General features: G+C 44.2%; 1 protein-coding gene across 8 annotated transcripts in view; it reads right to left on the reverse strand.

Moving 5' to 3' along the window:
* The window catches only part of syne3 (spectrin repeat containing, nuclear envelope family member 3), a 148,674-nt gene that overhangs the window by 53,710 nt on the left and 78,825 nt on the right, over positions 1-16,139 (reverse strand). For all 8 annotated transcript variants that reach the window (XM_077575292.1, XM_077577705.1, XM_077576959.1 and 5 more), the window contains 2 exons: positions 4,009-4,145; positions 1,676-1,850 (listed from right to left, as the gene is read on the reverse strand). In XM_077575292.1, the coding sequence (XP_077431418.1) occupies positions 1,676-1,850; positions 4,009-4,145 (312 nt within the window). The remainder of the gene's footprint in view (positions 1-1,675; positions 1,851-4,008; positions 4,146-16,139) is intronic.

Genomic DNA, 16,139 nt, shown 5'->3' on the forward strand with positions numbered 1-16,139 from the left:
GCGCTTCATTGACACTTCTGCTGGTGTCTCATGCACTGATTACAATGCACAGCAACTACGCTATGTGCACATGCGGTAGTGGTGCAACAGATCATCATTGATCCGTGATCCGCACGGATCAGGCCCCATGGTTCGGATCGCACACGTTCCACGGATTGGTTGGTGGAAAAATTAAAAAAAACAAGCAAACATGGTCAATCCACATTCACCATAATAGCAGCAGAGGAAGTTGAAAACCCTTGTGGATCACGTAAGTCGCTTGTATGGGAGCATTTTGGCAACTAGCGGTGATATGAGTCCTTAAATTAATGATAAAGGATTTTTTTCTGCATCTTGTCCCGACCCCATCATTCAGACATGTCAAGGAAGCTAGAAACATACTTAACGTACTGCCGCGTATACTAAGGCTAACTTAAAAATAAAGCTTACCAAATAATACATATGGCAATGCAACTAGCTTTAGTTGACTTTAAAGTTGGCCTGCGTCGTGATGGCAAGCTTGATTTACCTTTTCGACGTTTCGGATCTCGTTATCATAGTTTTTATTGACATTACATAGTTGCGACCAACATCATCACAACGCTATCGTGAACTCATAATGAATCACTAATTTGATTTAACCACTAGTTAATTACGCTATCATTGTACGGCACAAATCTTTGACGTTAGCAGCTAGCGGTTAGCATTAGCAATGAGTGCCTGGCTGGCACTTGGACAGCTGTTACCTGGTTTTCTTTCTTTCCTTTTTTTCTCTCAATATTTTTGGACTAAGGCTACTTTGTATGGAGGACTATCTATCCATCAATTTTTTTAACTGCTTATTCCTTGCTTGCTCTGCAAGCTGAATTCTCGCAGTATTTGTGAGTTCCCAAACTCTTGTCAAAACATCTTGTACCCAGCCTTCTGATTTTCACCAATCAGTACACTTTTTGTACGGACCAATCACAAAGCGATATTGTGTTAGGGGCGGGATAATCAGCTGTGACGAAACCAGGAAGTGCAGTGTGGTTGCACACCACACACTGTATGTGTGTTCAAAACTGTTACTCCCGTGATTTTTTCTTGTCGTCTCTCAGTTGGGAAGTTTGCTGACATTTTTAAAATATTGCTGTGTGAACCAGGCTTTAACTGTTGTGCCAGTGGGTACTTCTGAAAGCCTCTGGCCAATAGTCTTCAAACTGGATTCAGGTTTGAATGTCCCGCCCTCTCACGGGTGTGACGTCTTGTGCGCATTGTGTACCTGAAGAACGGTGTGTGCAGTTTTATTTTTCATCAACAGGCGGCAGTAGCGATTCGAAATTAAATTAAAATACCTACATTTTCACCAGACGTAGTGAGTGCAAAATGTGGTGAGTTTTCATGCATGTTTTGGTCCCCCAAAATGTGAATAATTTGAATAATAATAAAAAATACGACGAAGAAAAAAATGTCTACAAAAACAATAGGGACCTTGCAGCGGTCGCCGTTCGGGCCCTAAAAAAACAACAACTAAAAAATCCAAAAATATTATATTTATAACCAGTCGCTAACCCACACACAGTCACAAATTTACGTTTGATTATTTATCCATCTCAATGTAATCTGTTATTGTTTCACACACACACAAAAAAGCATGGCATATCCTAAAAACAATAGCTTTTCAGCCCGATTTTAGAATATGCGAAGTGTGTTTTACCTCTATATTCTGGACCAACAAGACAATGTGGGAGAACTCTGTGACCTCAGCAGAAGCCTCCAAAGCCTGAGAGACCATATTCCTCCACCGTGCAAAGAAAAGCAATGGATCCTGGAGCGTGTTTCTCAGGCCGGACTCAGATGCAGAGCACAATTTTGCTGCTCTGCATTTCACACTGTAATAGAAACAAGAATTTGACAAGCTTTTACAAGCGTGCAAAAGCGAAAGAGAAAGCGGCCTATAAATCTGATGCACTATTAAGGCCCGAGCAGCAACTGCTGCTATTCTCCCGTCTTCTTCCACTTCTACTACGGTCGCATTTTTGGGGACCAAAATATGTACAAAAACTCACTAAACTTTGCATACTGTTCGGGACCGGCGAAAAATGTAATATTATGAAGTTGTCATTTGGCATGAATGATGTCATGATTGTCATCATAACTGGATTGGATATTAAACCGCTTACCTACGCCAGGGCTGTAGCGTCAGGAAGGGAATTTAGTGAAGTTGGAGACGATAGAGAAACAGTTGGCCTGTATGTAGCCAGCAAAGCTAAGTCCTTGAACAGTAAAGATATAGAAGCCTGCGACACTCTGCCTTGTCGAGACAAACATTTAAAACCAGCTGTAATACTGAGATTCATGAACAGAAAGCAAAAAACTGCACTACTTAACCCATTCAAACCCAAAAACGTGTAAAAAACGTTTTTTTAATACTTTGTCTTTCACTCCCAAAAATATATTTACACATTGTTTATGATTTTTTTATGCAAGAGCATACATAAGGCTTTGATGCAGCTTCTGACATGAAGAGGTGACTTAAAGCAATAGTAGTTATTACAAAAAATGGCCAGCAGGTGGGAGCAGAGTATAAGAGATCAACCAGGGCCATGACGCAACAAGCTCTTTTTGTCAGTGTTTTCGCCCGGAATGTGATTCATGATGAAACATAGGTCTATTCTAATGCGAATTGCTGCAACAAAAAAAAAATCCCTGATGAGAGAAGAGAAAATTGCAATTTTTTGAGGTTTTTGATCATAACCAGGGTTGTAACGAGAACCGATATTCCGGAACCAAGTCCATGCCAAGATTCTAAAAATGTGACGGTACTGCCTTTTCTACAATACTCCAAGTACCGTTGATTCGGCCGCTTCTTTTGTGTTGTTTTGGGGGTGTTTTTATTTATTTATTTAACAATTATACACAAACCAGGTGTTTTGGGGTGTAGCGGTTGTTGTGTAGCGGTTATCTGGCAACCCAGTGATGTCGCGTGATTAACCTACAACATGGCAGAAATCTTTTACATTTTGTACTAATGTACATGTTCTTTGAAAAAAAAAAATATTAGATGTAAATAAATATCTTTCCCATACTCCCATATTTTTGCTCTAGACTTAACTGCTTCAAACAGAGACTTCAGGCTTTGTGATATAGCGTGAAATTCATATCATGGTGTTAACTCTGTTGGTGTTTTTACTGTAATGGTGAGTGTAAAAATCATAATGGCGTATTTCTGATTGGTTTAATTGTGAAAAGGTAAACATTTTTTGTTAAAAAAGGTCAGAAAACATTTAGGTAGCTCCAAGAGGTATTTTTTAAATATAATTTTGCATGGATATTAGTTATCAAATGACTGTTCTTGTTTGTTGCAATATTAGAAGATTAAAATAATTATCGAAAATAATTTGAATAAAGTTTTAGAAATTTACATTTATGGATATAACAATTTCAATAACATGCTTGCTGATATTAATTTAGTTTAGACCTCAAGGTTGAAGTCATGGCTGACGTCAGGCGTTAGTGTGCTCAATCCAACTGTAAAAGCTAATGTATCCGTCATCTTATTTTCAGTCTAGAATACGTATTAATTGTAGTTTTAATGTTCTGTTCATAGCTACTGGTGCTCCTCAACGCAGTTCTAACCAGACTTCAGTGAAGTCTACTGTACGTTCAAGCACTTATTTTGGGTCATTCCTGAGTGCAATTTACATGAGCGATTAGCATACTTGGTGACTCCCGTTTAACTTGGAGAAAGCAGTCATTTTAGTAGGGTAGTTTTTGTCACCACGGAGGAGAGGATCTGCACCAAGTAGCCCTTTGCTGCGATTGCATGCGGACTTATTATAATTCTGTCTGTTCTGCCACGGACATGTTCTGTTAGTTTATTCTTTGGGGGCTAGAGATGGAAACTAGCATTGTGCTAAATCTGCTGCAGCCATCTTTTTAATGTTACTGCAGATTGTCCTTTTAATAAACTAAACTGAAACTGAAACCAAAATCAAATGCACAAGCAAATGAGAAGCCGCAAAGAAAGACAAGCTATTGGACACATACCTCTGGTGTTCTTTGACCACACCAAGGACATCATCAGAAATGTGGCGAGAGTCCTCTGAGAATCTGAACAGCTCCTTGAGCTGAAATTTGAGGTGGTCCACCTGAGACTCCTCCCCCACCAGAGCCTTTCTTACACCCTAAAAGACACAAGCAAAATTGACTGAGACTTTGGGTTGGATGATATATGCAGATGAGGGTCCGATGTAAAGTGTGTTACAAATAAAATCTATTAATATAACAATGGCTCAAACAACGATCTTAGAATTACTCTCAGATCAAATTGTAATTATACTATTATAAGAAAAAATTATTAAATAAGTCTTATTTGATGAACATAAGACAGAGATATGTCATAAGTCATATCTAATAGGGATAGAGTAATATGTCATGTATACTATTACTCTGATTCTACATGATGTGTGAATGAACTTAGCTGATGCTCGGAAGTATGCAACCTCATCTCTTCATTCACGCTCTCAACACCACCACACTGGATTTCAAATGAAACGGACAAGATGTGCTTTAGTTGCAAACTTCCACCTTTATTTTGAGAGGATTTACGGTGTGGTCTATATGCCTACCAGTTGTTTTACACAACTGACGTCGGCTAGCATCGTGCTATGCTAACATTGAATATCTTCGGGTTAAACCAAGGGTTCCTGTTTGTAACAAAACACACAACTCAGTCAATGACATTCATGATTCTTTCCTGGCTCAAATTGAGGCAGAGGTAGTACCATCCTGACTATGATGAGCAACTACCGATACCAGTTATCTGTGCCAAATGCCAATAAACTGTGTAAAACAAGGATAATCAGATGCTTTTACAAGCGGCAAGTCAGCCAGGATCGTGGATGGATGAGGAGCACGAAAGTACAACATCCAATGTTACATGGTTGTGAACAGTTTTGGAACCCTTTTCATTTTATTTTCTTGTGTCGTCGACTCGTCAAGTGCACGTACTTCTCCATTTAAGATCAGCACTGATTTACGTAACATAATTGTCGTCTTAATGGTATTACAATTGCAACTGCAGTTGTAATGCCGTAATCATGACAACAACAAAAAAAATCACTGTACCATCATTTGGACCAGCATCATAATACAATAACATAATTGAACTGAGTGTTCTTAAAAACGAGGTAGAGGATATATTCCTAAAATAAACTAGTAGTTATTATTGTATTCTGCATCAAACATTAACACTGTGCTTGAATATAGGAAAATAAGTGTACTGTTTGAGGATTACATTCGAAAGTATTGAAAAATATTGAATGAAAACCATACTCAATTAAATGTTCAAAAAACATTATTGGCTAAACATGAAAGAACTTTAAAATAAGGCTGATATTGGCACTGATACCTGGTATCGGTACTCGCCCATCACTACTTACAGGTGAATTTGGCAATTGACAACAGTAATTGCTGGACTATAAGGCATACCTGACTAAGACGCACTAGCTAAATTTGGGGAATACTTGAATTTGTTACACATATAAGCCGCACCCGACTGTAAGCCGCAGGTCTTTTAATGTTACCGCACCAGGTTCCCGCTACTTTATTTTCCATAATGAGGCTACAAAGTCTCTCCTACTGTATTTGGGCTCACTTGGTTTGTTTTGCTCTGCCTGACGCTCTTGTGCTTCCTTTATAGTGCACCCCCTTGTGATCTGATGGATAAGCCGTACCTTTGTATTCGCCGCAGGATCGAATGCAAGTAAAAAAAAGTAGCGGCTTATAGTCCAGAAATGACTGTAGTTGTCGAGTAATCAAATGATCGTTGCACCGAATGGAACCGAATCGTAATCCTACTGAATCGAACCAAACCGAATCGTTCCATTTTAAAATCAAACCGTCCTTGTATCGGTTCGCACCCCATGTATCGAATCATCTTGACTGGAGATATTTACACCCCTAATAATAATTGTTCCAAAAAGGATATGGCAATTATCATGTGTAAAGGATTCATTCATTAAAACAGTTCTGCCGTAACGTATGTGGGAACTAAGTATTGGCCACTGTTAATTTAAAATATGAATTTCCGTTGCATGATGTGGCGACATTTTAAAGTACAGCCCATCAAATGCACAGAAGCTTTCATATAGATAAAAAATCTATTTCTAGGTTTACTAGCAAGACAACCAGGTTCCCGACAGCCTGCCAGCGTCATGTCAAATATGCACAATATATATGACTACAAACATTTTGCATTTCCACCGTGGAGGTAATATTGCCGTCATGATTTTGCTACAGGCATGCGAAGCTCACCGCGAGTGCTTATTCATTCTGAATGGAGAGTTCAAATGAACACACAATCAGTTTCATTAATTTTGGCCGCGTCGCAGAGTCCACAGCGAGCAGTCCTCACTCAACCGGGCAGCTGAAGGCTTCCTGCGGTCTCTAAAGCCGCCATACCAAAAGCTGGAGCCATGACCAGCGCCGAGGGAGGCTCCGTGTTGTGGCTGGCTGGAGCGCTTGTGATGGCCCGGTGTTGTGCAATCGGCTGCGATTTTTTTTAATTTTTTTTACTACAATCATTATAAATTCATCTACTAGTACATATTCATTAGTAAATATAGTTCAGTGTTGTTGTAAAACACTATTAAGTTTATTGTGTTTTTAAGGCTTTGGCGATGATGGCTGGAGCAGTAAGGCACCCCTGCCTCGCAACCAGGAAATACTGTAGATCTGTTTCTTCTTCAGTACAATAAAGTTTCTAAAAACAACAGCAACAAAAAACTGTTTTTCTTTGGTTGTTGCTTCGGGTCTTTCCTATGCACTGCTGTTGATATAGCGCATCCATAATGGCGCAACGCTGCAACTGCAGTTAAAATACATTGCTTGCCGAGCTCAATCAACATAGCTGGGTCATTGCGGCTGTGTTGAGCGATATCAGTCACTCAGGCTGGAGGTAGCGAGCAAATTCAGTGGTGGCGGCTGCCTCAGAATTTTCAACATAGGAAAAACCCTGCATGAACATAGCGATTTACAGCCAGTTGTAATTCGGACGTTCGTTTTATTTACCAGAAATCTTGCGTTGGATTAATAAAGACGCGATAGTGATGGCTTAGCTTAACGCTAGTAGCTGAGAACAAGCCCCAGAGGCTGTACCCGCCCTGCTGTAATATGATTGGCTGGCTGGAAGGATATGACGCATATGCCATGACCCGCGCCATAACCATGGACTCCATCGTAACCATGGACACCGCCATATTGGGTTAGCACTCAAGACTTTCGTGAAACAGAACGCAGACGGACCGAACCAAAACTATTTAACTGATTGGTTTTAACAGTTTTCAAAAAAAATTCCAGCCCTAATATATATGTGGATGGGTGAGTAGTGGTACCAGGGATCAGCATCAGGCTGATACCAGGCCGTATTTCCAGCTATCGGTACTCTATCAAGAACAAGAAATTAGAACTCACAAGAATAGAAAATTGCCATTAATTTCTTGCAATGTTAATGAAAAACGCTATACTGGGAAATATAGGTTTTTCTTGTATCTTTCATAGTTTTTGGGGGGAAAATTTTATTTATCAAAAGTATAAGTGGCATCAGTAATTTGTATCGGTATTGGTAACTACTTAAGAGTTGAGTACTCATTCTGGTATCTATCTGAAAAAGAGTGGTATCGAACATCTAATATATTTGTTGCATATCACATAGGCTGTTGGTCATTCACGGAGATTTATTTATTAAATTTTTTTCTGGACAAATCATTAAATGTGTGTCTCCGTAAGTATGACAAAGAAATGGCTTCACCAAAATTTGGTCAACAAAATTCTGATTACCTGCAATGATGTGCAGCTTGCTAGCAGTTGGAGTTACCCTACTGTGTGACTGAGGGTGGTAGCTCATTGGGGAAAGAAACCGTCGAGTGACACAGTTGCCAAACACAACACTGGTTGTTTTTAACGAAAGCGAGAGAATTGGGCTGTTTTTGTCCCGATTTTGCCCCTTCCCGACCAAGGATGTCAAACGCCCGACAATCATATGTCGTACAAGATTGTCTTATAAGATTATCTTTATGTTTGAGCTGTGTTAAGAGTGGATTTGTCCCGATAATTGGGTCCAAAACCAGTCGGGGCCGACAATCTTAAATAATAAACATGTTCAATACTTACAATGAAAATCGTTGGTTCTCCCGAGCTAGCTGACTCCGCAGACGTGAAAGGAATGTACCCATACAAAGAAGCTCTCTGACATGACAAACAAGTGCCCGTACATTAAACACATTATTATCACCTACCTGAAGTTCATCCACCCATTTTATGAATACCAAGCGGTTACAAGGACCAAGCGTTGCCATGAATTGTGTGATGACTACACGTTGCACATTCACCCGGGTAAATGTGTGGTTCCGCGTGGCTTGCAGGTTAGTGTTTTTACCCCTCAAGCGTGTGGTCATGGGTTCGAGCCCCGCTTTCTCAGTGTTATTTATAAAAAAAATTTAAACAACAGCCTATATGCCTACAAAATTTCATTTTTGTGTAAACTTGGGTTGCCCAGGTGCCAGAAATAATTTCTAAAGCAATTATTTCCTTGGAAACATAAACACTTTTGTAGCGATAATTGATGTTGTCTTTTGGACGAATTAGTAATTTGATCAGCGCTTGAGGAAGTTGTAATTCCTTCAATCGCCTATAGGGGCACCACAATCTGTTTACTTTCAGTTTTGGAGAAACACAATGAATAAAATCCAAATCCTCATTTATTTATTCATAATCTGAAGTCGCCACATTCAATGTTCGTGGTTCTTTGTATTAATAAAATAATTACTAATCCACTCAGACAAGCACGATTGAGACTAAACTAAGATTTAGAAAAAGCATGCATTTTTACACTATGGTTACATACAGAATGAAAACACTGCCTACCTAACTGTCATACGGTGAAAAGAAAAGGGATACAAATAAAGCTAATATAAATAAGAAAGGAACAATTTAACGAGGTGGAAAGGAACGATTTGATTTGCCAAATCTGTGAGATATTTGAAATGGAAGTTGCACCAGCGATATGTCAAAAAGAGTCGCGAGTGTGCTTTCCGTAAGCCGCCGACTCCAAATTAGCTCACTGAGAGTGGGTTAAAACAGGGAAGCTAAGACGTTAGCTGCATACCTGTACCGTGTACACATTTTCATGAGGTGGCGCCATAGTCCTTGTGAAGTTTGAGCTGTGTGGTTTGTGGGGGCGTGGAGTACCTCCCCCACTTTGCCTATTTAGCGAGCCACGCCTCGAGGCGGCCCCACTGTGGTGTGAAGCCTCAGAGGTTGACAGGGTGTCAGTCAAGAGTTGGCTGCAGGACGAGAGTTGGCTGCAGGACGAGCAACATCAAGCTCCGATCTGCTCGTCATTGCCTGTCAATCAAACCACTGCTGCTGTTTACAGCCGGTGGCCGCTCTGCGGTATAAGCTATGCAAGTGCTAACCCACTTAACATTGCTTTGTAAATTGAACACCGTGTTGCGCATCCACCCCCCCGAGTGGTGTTAGCTACCGTGGGTCTCTCAGGATAATAGTGATTATCCGCGTCGTTAAACACACTCGTAGGCTTAATTGACTGCTAGTGTTTAATTATTATATTAATAATCAACCGCGTTCTAGCCTTCTAAGCTTTCTAGTCTAATAGGTGGTATAGTGACAGTATCGCGGCTGCACAAACAAACACACTGGGGCCAAACCAATTAACAGGATTACTTGCACTGTTGTGATTTTTTTTCTCTCCTGTATAATCCAAGTTATACTAGTGCTACTGTTAACTGACGGGATCCTTGCTTTAACACTTCGCTGTCATTCTGTTTTGTGTGTGTTTTGGTTAGTTTGCTAGTGTGTAGTTAGGTAAGTGTGTACGCTAACTAACTAACTACTAAACGCAAGTAAAAGTCTAATCAACAACATGGCCGCACCACGAGAAACTCCTAGCCCCTGTGAGAGCTTGGAAACTCTGACCCAGCTGGTTCAGAAGCTGACTAATGACGTCTTACCTGAATACGCCGACTCTATTAAGAATGCTGATATTGACACACTTAACAATAACCTCGCACAACTTATAAGTGACACTGAAACGAAAGCCCCGAAGGATTAATCACTTAATTAATCACTGTCTGACATTGAACCTTGCGGCGCAGTTGAAGTTGAGCGATAGAGGACTGCGAGGTGAAACACTCTCCTCAAAAGATTGGCGAGTTGACCCAAGCTCTTGCGTCCGCCGAGTACACAAATCGACAACAAGAAAGACTGTTGAAAACCGCGGCTGATGAAATTCACAAATTAAAATCAGAGGTGACTGACTTGACTGAACCACCATCAAAAGGCTAACTTCGACAAGGCAAAGCAAATTACGTGCGGGTTAGTTCGTTGCTAGCTCAGTCAACTGATGAAGTAAAGCACCTCCAAGTACAAACTTTGAGAGAGGAGCGCAATGCCAAAGTGGACCGCTCGTATGACCTGTGAACAAAATTAGCATTGACTGAAGCCGAGGTTAACCACCTCCAACAATGCCAGCAGGAATACGAGGCAGAGTTAGCTCAAATTAAACATGAGTTGCAGCTCGGGCGGCAGTTAAATCAGGTTTCATGAGGCGCACACGTTCCAGGAGCTCCACCCCCACATATACCTCCTGGGCCCAGATTCACAGCACCACAACTGAAACTGCCACCTGAGTCCGGAGCCACCTGGAGGACGCCATCTGTGACCACCGCTGATTTAGGCCTGGCACCGCCAGTGGTCGCGTAACCACAAGGCTTGGAACCATCAGGTGCTGACAGTTTCCAACGTGGACCCATGTCGACTCCCCTGTTGGATAGGCACATGGGCGTGGCCTGGAAGGATTTGGACATGCTGGCTCGAAACATTGCCAAGTTCGAACTGAAACCAGAGGGGTCCCTCAACACATAAGAGTACCTGCAAGACATTAACTACTAACTCCAGAGGTTGCCATGGCAACCGTGGAAGATAAGTTGTACTTGATAAAAATGACTTCCAACCGCGCAGTCAACCGACTGCTGGAACGGCAGCCTGCTGATGTGTGTCCTGATCCCTTGGCTCTGCATCAGGCCTGAGTTGACGGGCATGGAAGTCGCCACCAGGGGGATAGCTCGTAAATTCTATCTGTGCGTCACCCTGGAACGAGCTCTGACCTACGAAGCCCTCGTAGATCCTGTGGCAGACGTCATGGTGATGTCGACCACGGTGTTTGAGCAACTCCGTGCTGACATCTTCCTGTGTGACCTTGATCCGCCCCTCGCATCATTGGAGATGTCCAGGTGCAAGGTACACCCGTCTGTGACGCTGCCCTCGCCTTGTGGGCTGACAAATCAGCCATTTCTACAGCTTTTGCTGACGACTTGCGGGATCATGACCCAAACACTTCTTTTGTCTCCAAGTTTTGCCGGTTTCCGTTGAACATGGAACCCAGTCTTTCCATTTCTGCAGTGAGCGTGTGTGCCTTAAACCTTCAGTGGACTCACTACTTCCTGGGTGTCCCGGACACGCCCCCAAACCCTTTTGGTGAGTGCAGACTTGCTTGTCCGCCTTTCCATCCAGGTAGACACCATCAACAATGTACTGTGGTTCCTCACCAACTCGGAACCTCTTGTGTGTGTTCTCAGTCTTTCAAACAAGAAGTCTGGACAAACCATCCGTTCCGACTTCTACAATGCCACTCTAGGTGTGCCCGTGGTTGGACATATTCCACCTGACTTGTTCTTGACTGAAGACGCCGACGGCTGAAGACTCACTAGGCCATCTTAAATTGTCACAGTTAACCCTGCTGGTCCCTCCAACGATGAAAACATTGTTCAAGTGGACCCCAAGGATCAATACAAGTTGGCACTCACCTTAGGTAACAAACAATACACCTTTACCCGGTATCTATTTGGCTATGCTAACCCACCGGCCGAATTCAACATCTTCCTCAACAAGGCGTGCCCCGACGCCGCCGCCAGGGGCAACCTCAGTTATCTAGACGACATAATGATGTGGAGCTCCTCTTTGGATGATCACTTGGTGGATGTCAACCACGTTCTTGGACAGCTGTCTTCCGCAGGCGCCAAACTGTCCCTCCTGAAAGGTCAGTAGTGCCGCACAAAGGTTAACTACGTGGGGATCTTGGTTGGGCCGAATGGGAAAAAAACACAATCCAGCTGTATTCAAGGCCTTCTTGACATCAAAACCCCCACGATGTTTCGAAACGCCGCAGCTTTCTGGGTGTTTGCAACTATCCGCGCCAGTTCATCGAACGCTTTGCTGACATTGCACGCCGTCTTACTAACCTGCTGAAGAAAGACATGCCCTTCGGTTGGGGTGTCGAACAAAACAACGCGATGAATACGTTAAAACAAAAGCTGGGCTCCGCCCCCTGTCTCGCGTACCTCAATCGCAACAGGGAATTTTTCTTGGAAGCAGGTTTCTCCGACTATTGTGTGAACGCGGGTCTAGACCAAATGTACGACCAGGACAGACGTGTCGTGGCGTACGCCAGTAAAATGTTGCCCCGAGTTGAAATACTCTGACTCTAGACTGTGAAAAAAACCTTGCTTTCCACAGTATTGGCAATCAAACATCTCTCAAACTACATTGGATGCCAAAAAGTAACTATGGATACAAACTATCATCCGGTTACCCTTTTCAACAACCCACGCATTCCAGACGGCGTCGTGACGAACGCGCGCATTGCCGGCTGGCTTATGGCGGTAGAGTTACGACGTGCGGGTCCAGTACGCGAAAAACTCAAAGTAAACGCTGCGTACCAATCTAGCGATTTGCCAAAACTGTGTGTTGACCTCCTCGACCCCGCCGACAGACTGATGCTGGAATTCATGCGTCGCCGCTATTTTGAGGAACATGTCTGCAAGGACATGCCTACGGCTTATGTGGATGGCTGCTTTTACCACCACCAAACCCAGGTGCAGGCTGAGGTGGACATCGCTTGGGTCAACGACACACCGTGCAAACCACAGCAATTTCAATTGGGCCCCCACTCTTCTCGATATGCGAAAATTGCTGGCATCCTGATCACACTCAAATTTGCAATTGAACACGGTGTCACGGTGCTGGTTATTTGCACTGACTCAAACTATGACCGCCTCACCTTCACCTGTCACCACCGGCGTGACTTCGAAATGTTTTGCTTACGCCAGCGAAGAAACCCGTTAAACCCGTGACCTCATTGAGGCGTGCGACCCCGGGGTTTCCTCCAATAATACGCACGTCCGTTGGAAAAAGGTCCGGGTACACTCAAAAGTTCCGGGACCTGATGAAAACTTTGACGACCTGACAGATACGTTAGCCAAGCAAGGGGCCCTGAACGGGACTTCTTGGACATTCGATAACTCTGGGCTTGCCTCCCAACCCATCCTGGAGTTCCACAGTCTCACACGTCGCCACGCTGCATCCGCCGCTTTTTCTTGCGACACTCTCGCACGGACTACTTCGGGGACCCGTAGTGTGTATACCGCCCGTTCGGACCTCTGACTTGGTCGCCCAGCAAGCCGGCGAACCTGCGCTGTTTAAAATCCGTCTACACCTGCCTGACCCTGTCACCAACCCCGTCTCGCCTGACGTGTTATGTGACGACAGCAACTTCATAGACTTGCTCTCCGTGTTGTAAAGGCTGGTTAAAGGCTTTCTGTTTGGTGACTCCGCATCTTCGCCTGCCCTGCGGTTGGTGGTTTCACGGAGCCAAAGGGGGGTCTTGCTAACATTTGCCTACGACGCGCCTTATGCAGGCCACTGCAGATTCAAGGCTACCGTCACCGCGCTACAACAAATAGCGTACTGGCCCCGCATGCATAACGACGTGGCAACCAACATTAAAAGATGCCTGGTTTGCTGCCAGTTTCGGCCAGCAAACCCGAGTCACCGAGCACTACTCCAACATGAAGGAGGCGTCTTCCCATGGTCTGATTTCCAAATTGATTGTGTGGGACCCCTGGTCAGATCGCTGGGAGGGAATAAATACTTTCTTACAGTAGTTTACGCGTTCACCAAGTGGGTAGAATGTCTTCCTGCTCCAAACGACACAGCGCACACCACCGCATGCCTGCTGATGAATTACGTGTTCTCCCGTTTTGTGTTGCCCTCACGGGTCAACTCAGACAGGGTAACACAGTTCACAGCTGAGGTAATGCAACAACTTTGGTAAATGCTGTGAATTAAGGCCCGGTTGCACATTAGCCATCACCCGCAGTCATTAGGACAGGTAGAGCGGGACTAATCGCACCGTGGTGAAGTTGCTGTAAAACTTTGTGTCTTCTAACCATTGGGACTGGGACACCCGACTCCCGCTGATACTCAGGACGATTCAAGCCACCCGCACGAATCCACTGGGGTGTCCCCCTCTGAAATGATGACCAAATGGCGAATGACGCTTCCCCTGCACCTGACGTACCAGCTGGTAGAAGCCAAACTAGCTATGGCGGACACGGCCTCCCTGGACGTGGAGGACCTGCAAACCCACCTGCGTGCCACGTTCGCATTTGTCCAACGATGACTTAAAGAAAGCATCGAAGGTCAGAAAACCTACTACGACAGAAAACCATCGCAAACGGAGTCTCAAATCGGTGATCGAGTGTGGTACCATTTGTTCGCGCAACCGAATGCTAGTACACTGCGAGCCCAGAGGGGCGTCACCCAAAATGTTCTTCTCCATTGGGCTGGACCCTATGATATCGCTGACAAGCTGTCGCCTACCAAATTAGGATGAACAAATGATGTCAGGAGAATCAACTGAGATGGGTCCACCAAAATCAAATCAAAAGTCTGCGGTTTTGAATGCCCGGACTTGCAACTAAACGACGCTCGAGACCGGCGCGCACGCGAAACTGACAAAGGGGGGGTCACCAGTGGACAAGATCCAGCGGCCTAAGCGAGACCCTTGACTGACACCTCGACACCGTCAACGGACCCAACTGACTGTGATGAGTAAAAGCACCAGGTGTGTATAAGGGGGGTCAATACCCCGCTGCACCTTATGGACAAAAGATGAACTTGATGTACCCCTAGTTAACACCACAACGAGCAAAGTTAATTCACATGATTTGTTGGCTACTAGGAAATTATGCTGATGACAATCCTGATGTTTGGTATGACTACTGTAGTGAATCAACCAGGAATGGTTGAACCTGGATCTGCTGAATCGCTAGGATTGCTAACGAATACTGACTAGAAGTTAACATACTATGGTTTACGGTCTATTTGGCTACCGACGCTTGGTGGAACACTTAACTCTTTGACTGCCAAAAACGTTTAATAGCGTTTAGTAAAATCCAAATGAGGGCTGCCAAAAACGTTAAAAGACGTTAACTATGTTTGTTGTTTTTTTTTTGGGGGGGGGGGGGGGGGGACGGGGGACGGGTGGAGGAAAGCCTTGGCCAGCTGTGCTGAAAGTATCAAGCAGATCGAGTTAGTATAATGACTATTTATGGGCACTAGATGGCAGCGATGACTCTCTTTGGGCAAGATCGGGTAGGCGTCAGTAGAAGACGTGAGGCGGAGCTAGAGTGTTGAGGGGAGAATGGCTGAGGAAGCAAAAATGGCGACCGGTTGCAAGCAGCTCAAGGTTGAGCATTTTTTTCAAAGACGAAAAGCATCGACCAATGCTAAAGAGCACATTGATGACGACGATGATGATGATGGTGACTCCGAGGTTGACGCCGAAGTTGGAAGCGTTGACGCGGCGGCTTCGATCACGTCGTAAAGCCTCACCGGCTAGCGATGCTAACGCCGGAAAACGCGGTGCACAACCGAGCACTTCTACACAGGCGGACGTTCAATCGGACAATAAAGAGTACCCTGAGTCCAATGCATATTCATCGGAGGAGTGGGTACAGTCTGATCACGGAGAAGACACTGGTTCTGGACTACGATGCCACCATGAATGGAGTGGATAAGATGGATCAGAACATCTACCACCCAGTATAGGAACTGAAGGACATGAAGAAGCCAGACGCAACACCAGGTCACCGTCATGATCCTGAGAGTAGAATTGATGGCAACATGGCCAAACATACACTGCAGTATATACCTGCTACTCCCCGGAAAAAAAGGCCGGCAAGAAAGTGTAGCGTCTGCACGCGAAGGGGCAATCGCAGTGAAACTAATCTGTTGTGCAAATCCTGCTGCGTCTCCTT

The sequence above is a fragment of the Vanacampus margaritifer genome, chromosome 1, assembly GCF_051991255.1.
Source record: "Vanacampus margaritifer isolate UIUO_Vmar chromosome 1, RoL_Vmar_1.0, whole genome shotgun sequence".
NCBI lineage: Eukaryota > Metazoa > Chordata > Actinopteri > Syngnathiformes > Syngnathidae > Vanacampus > Vanacampus margaritifer.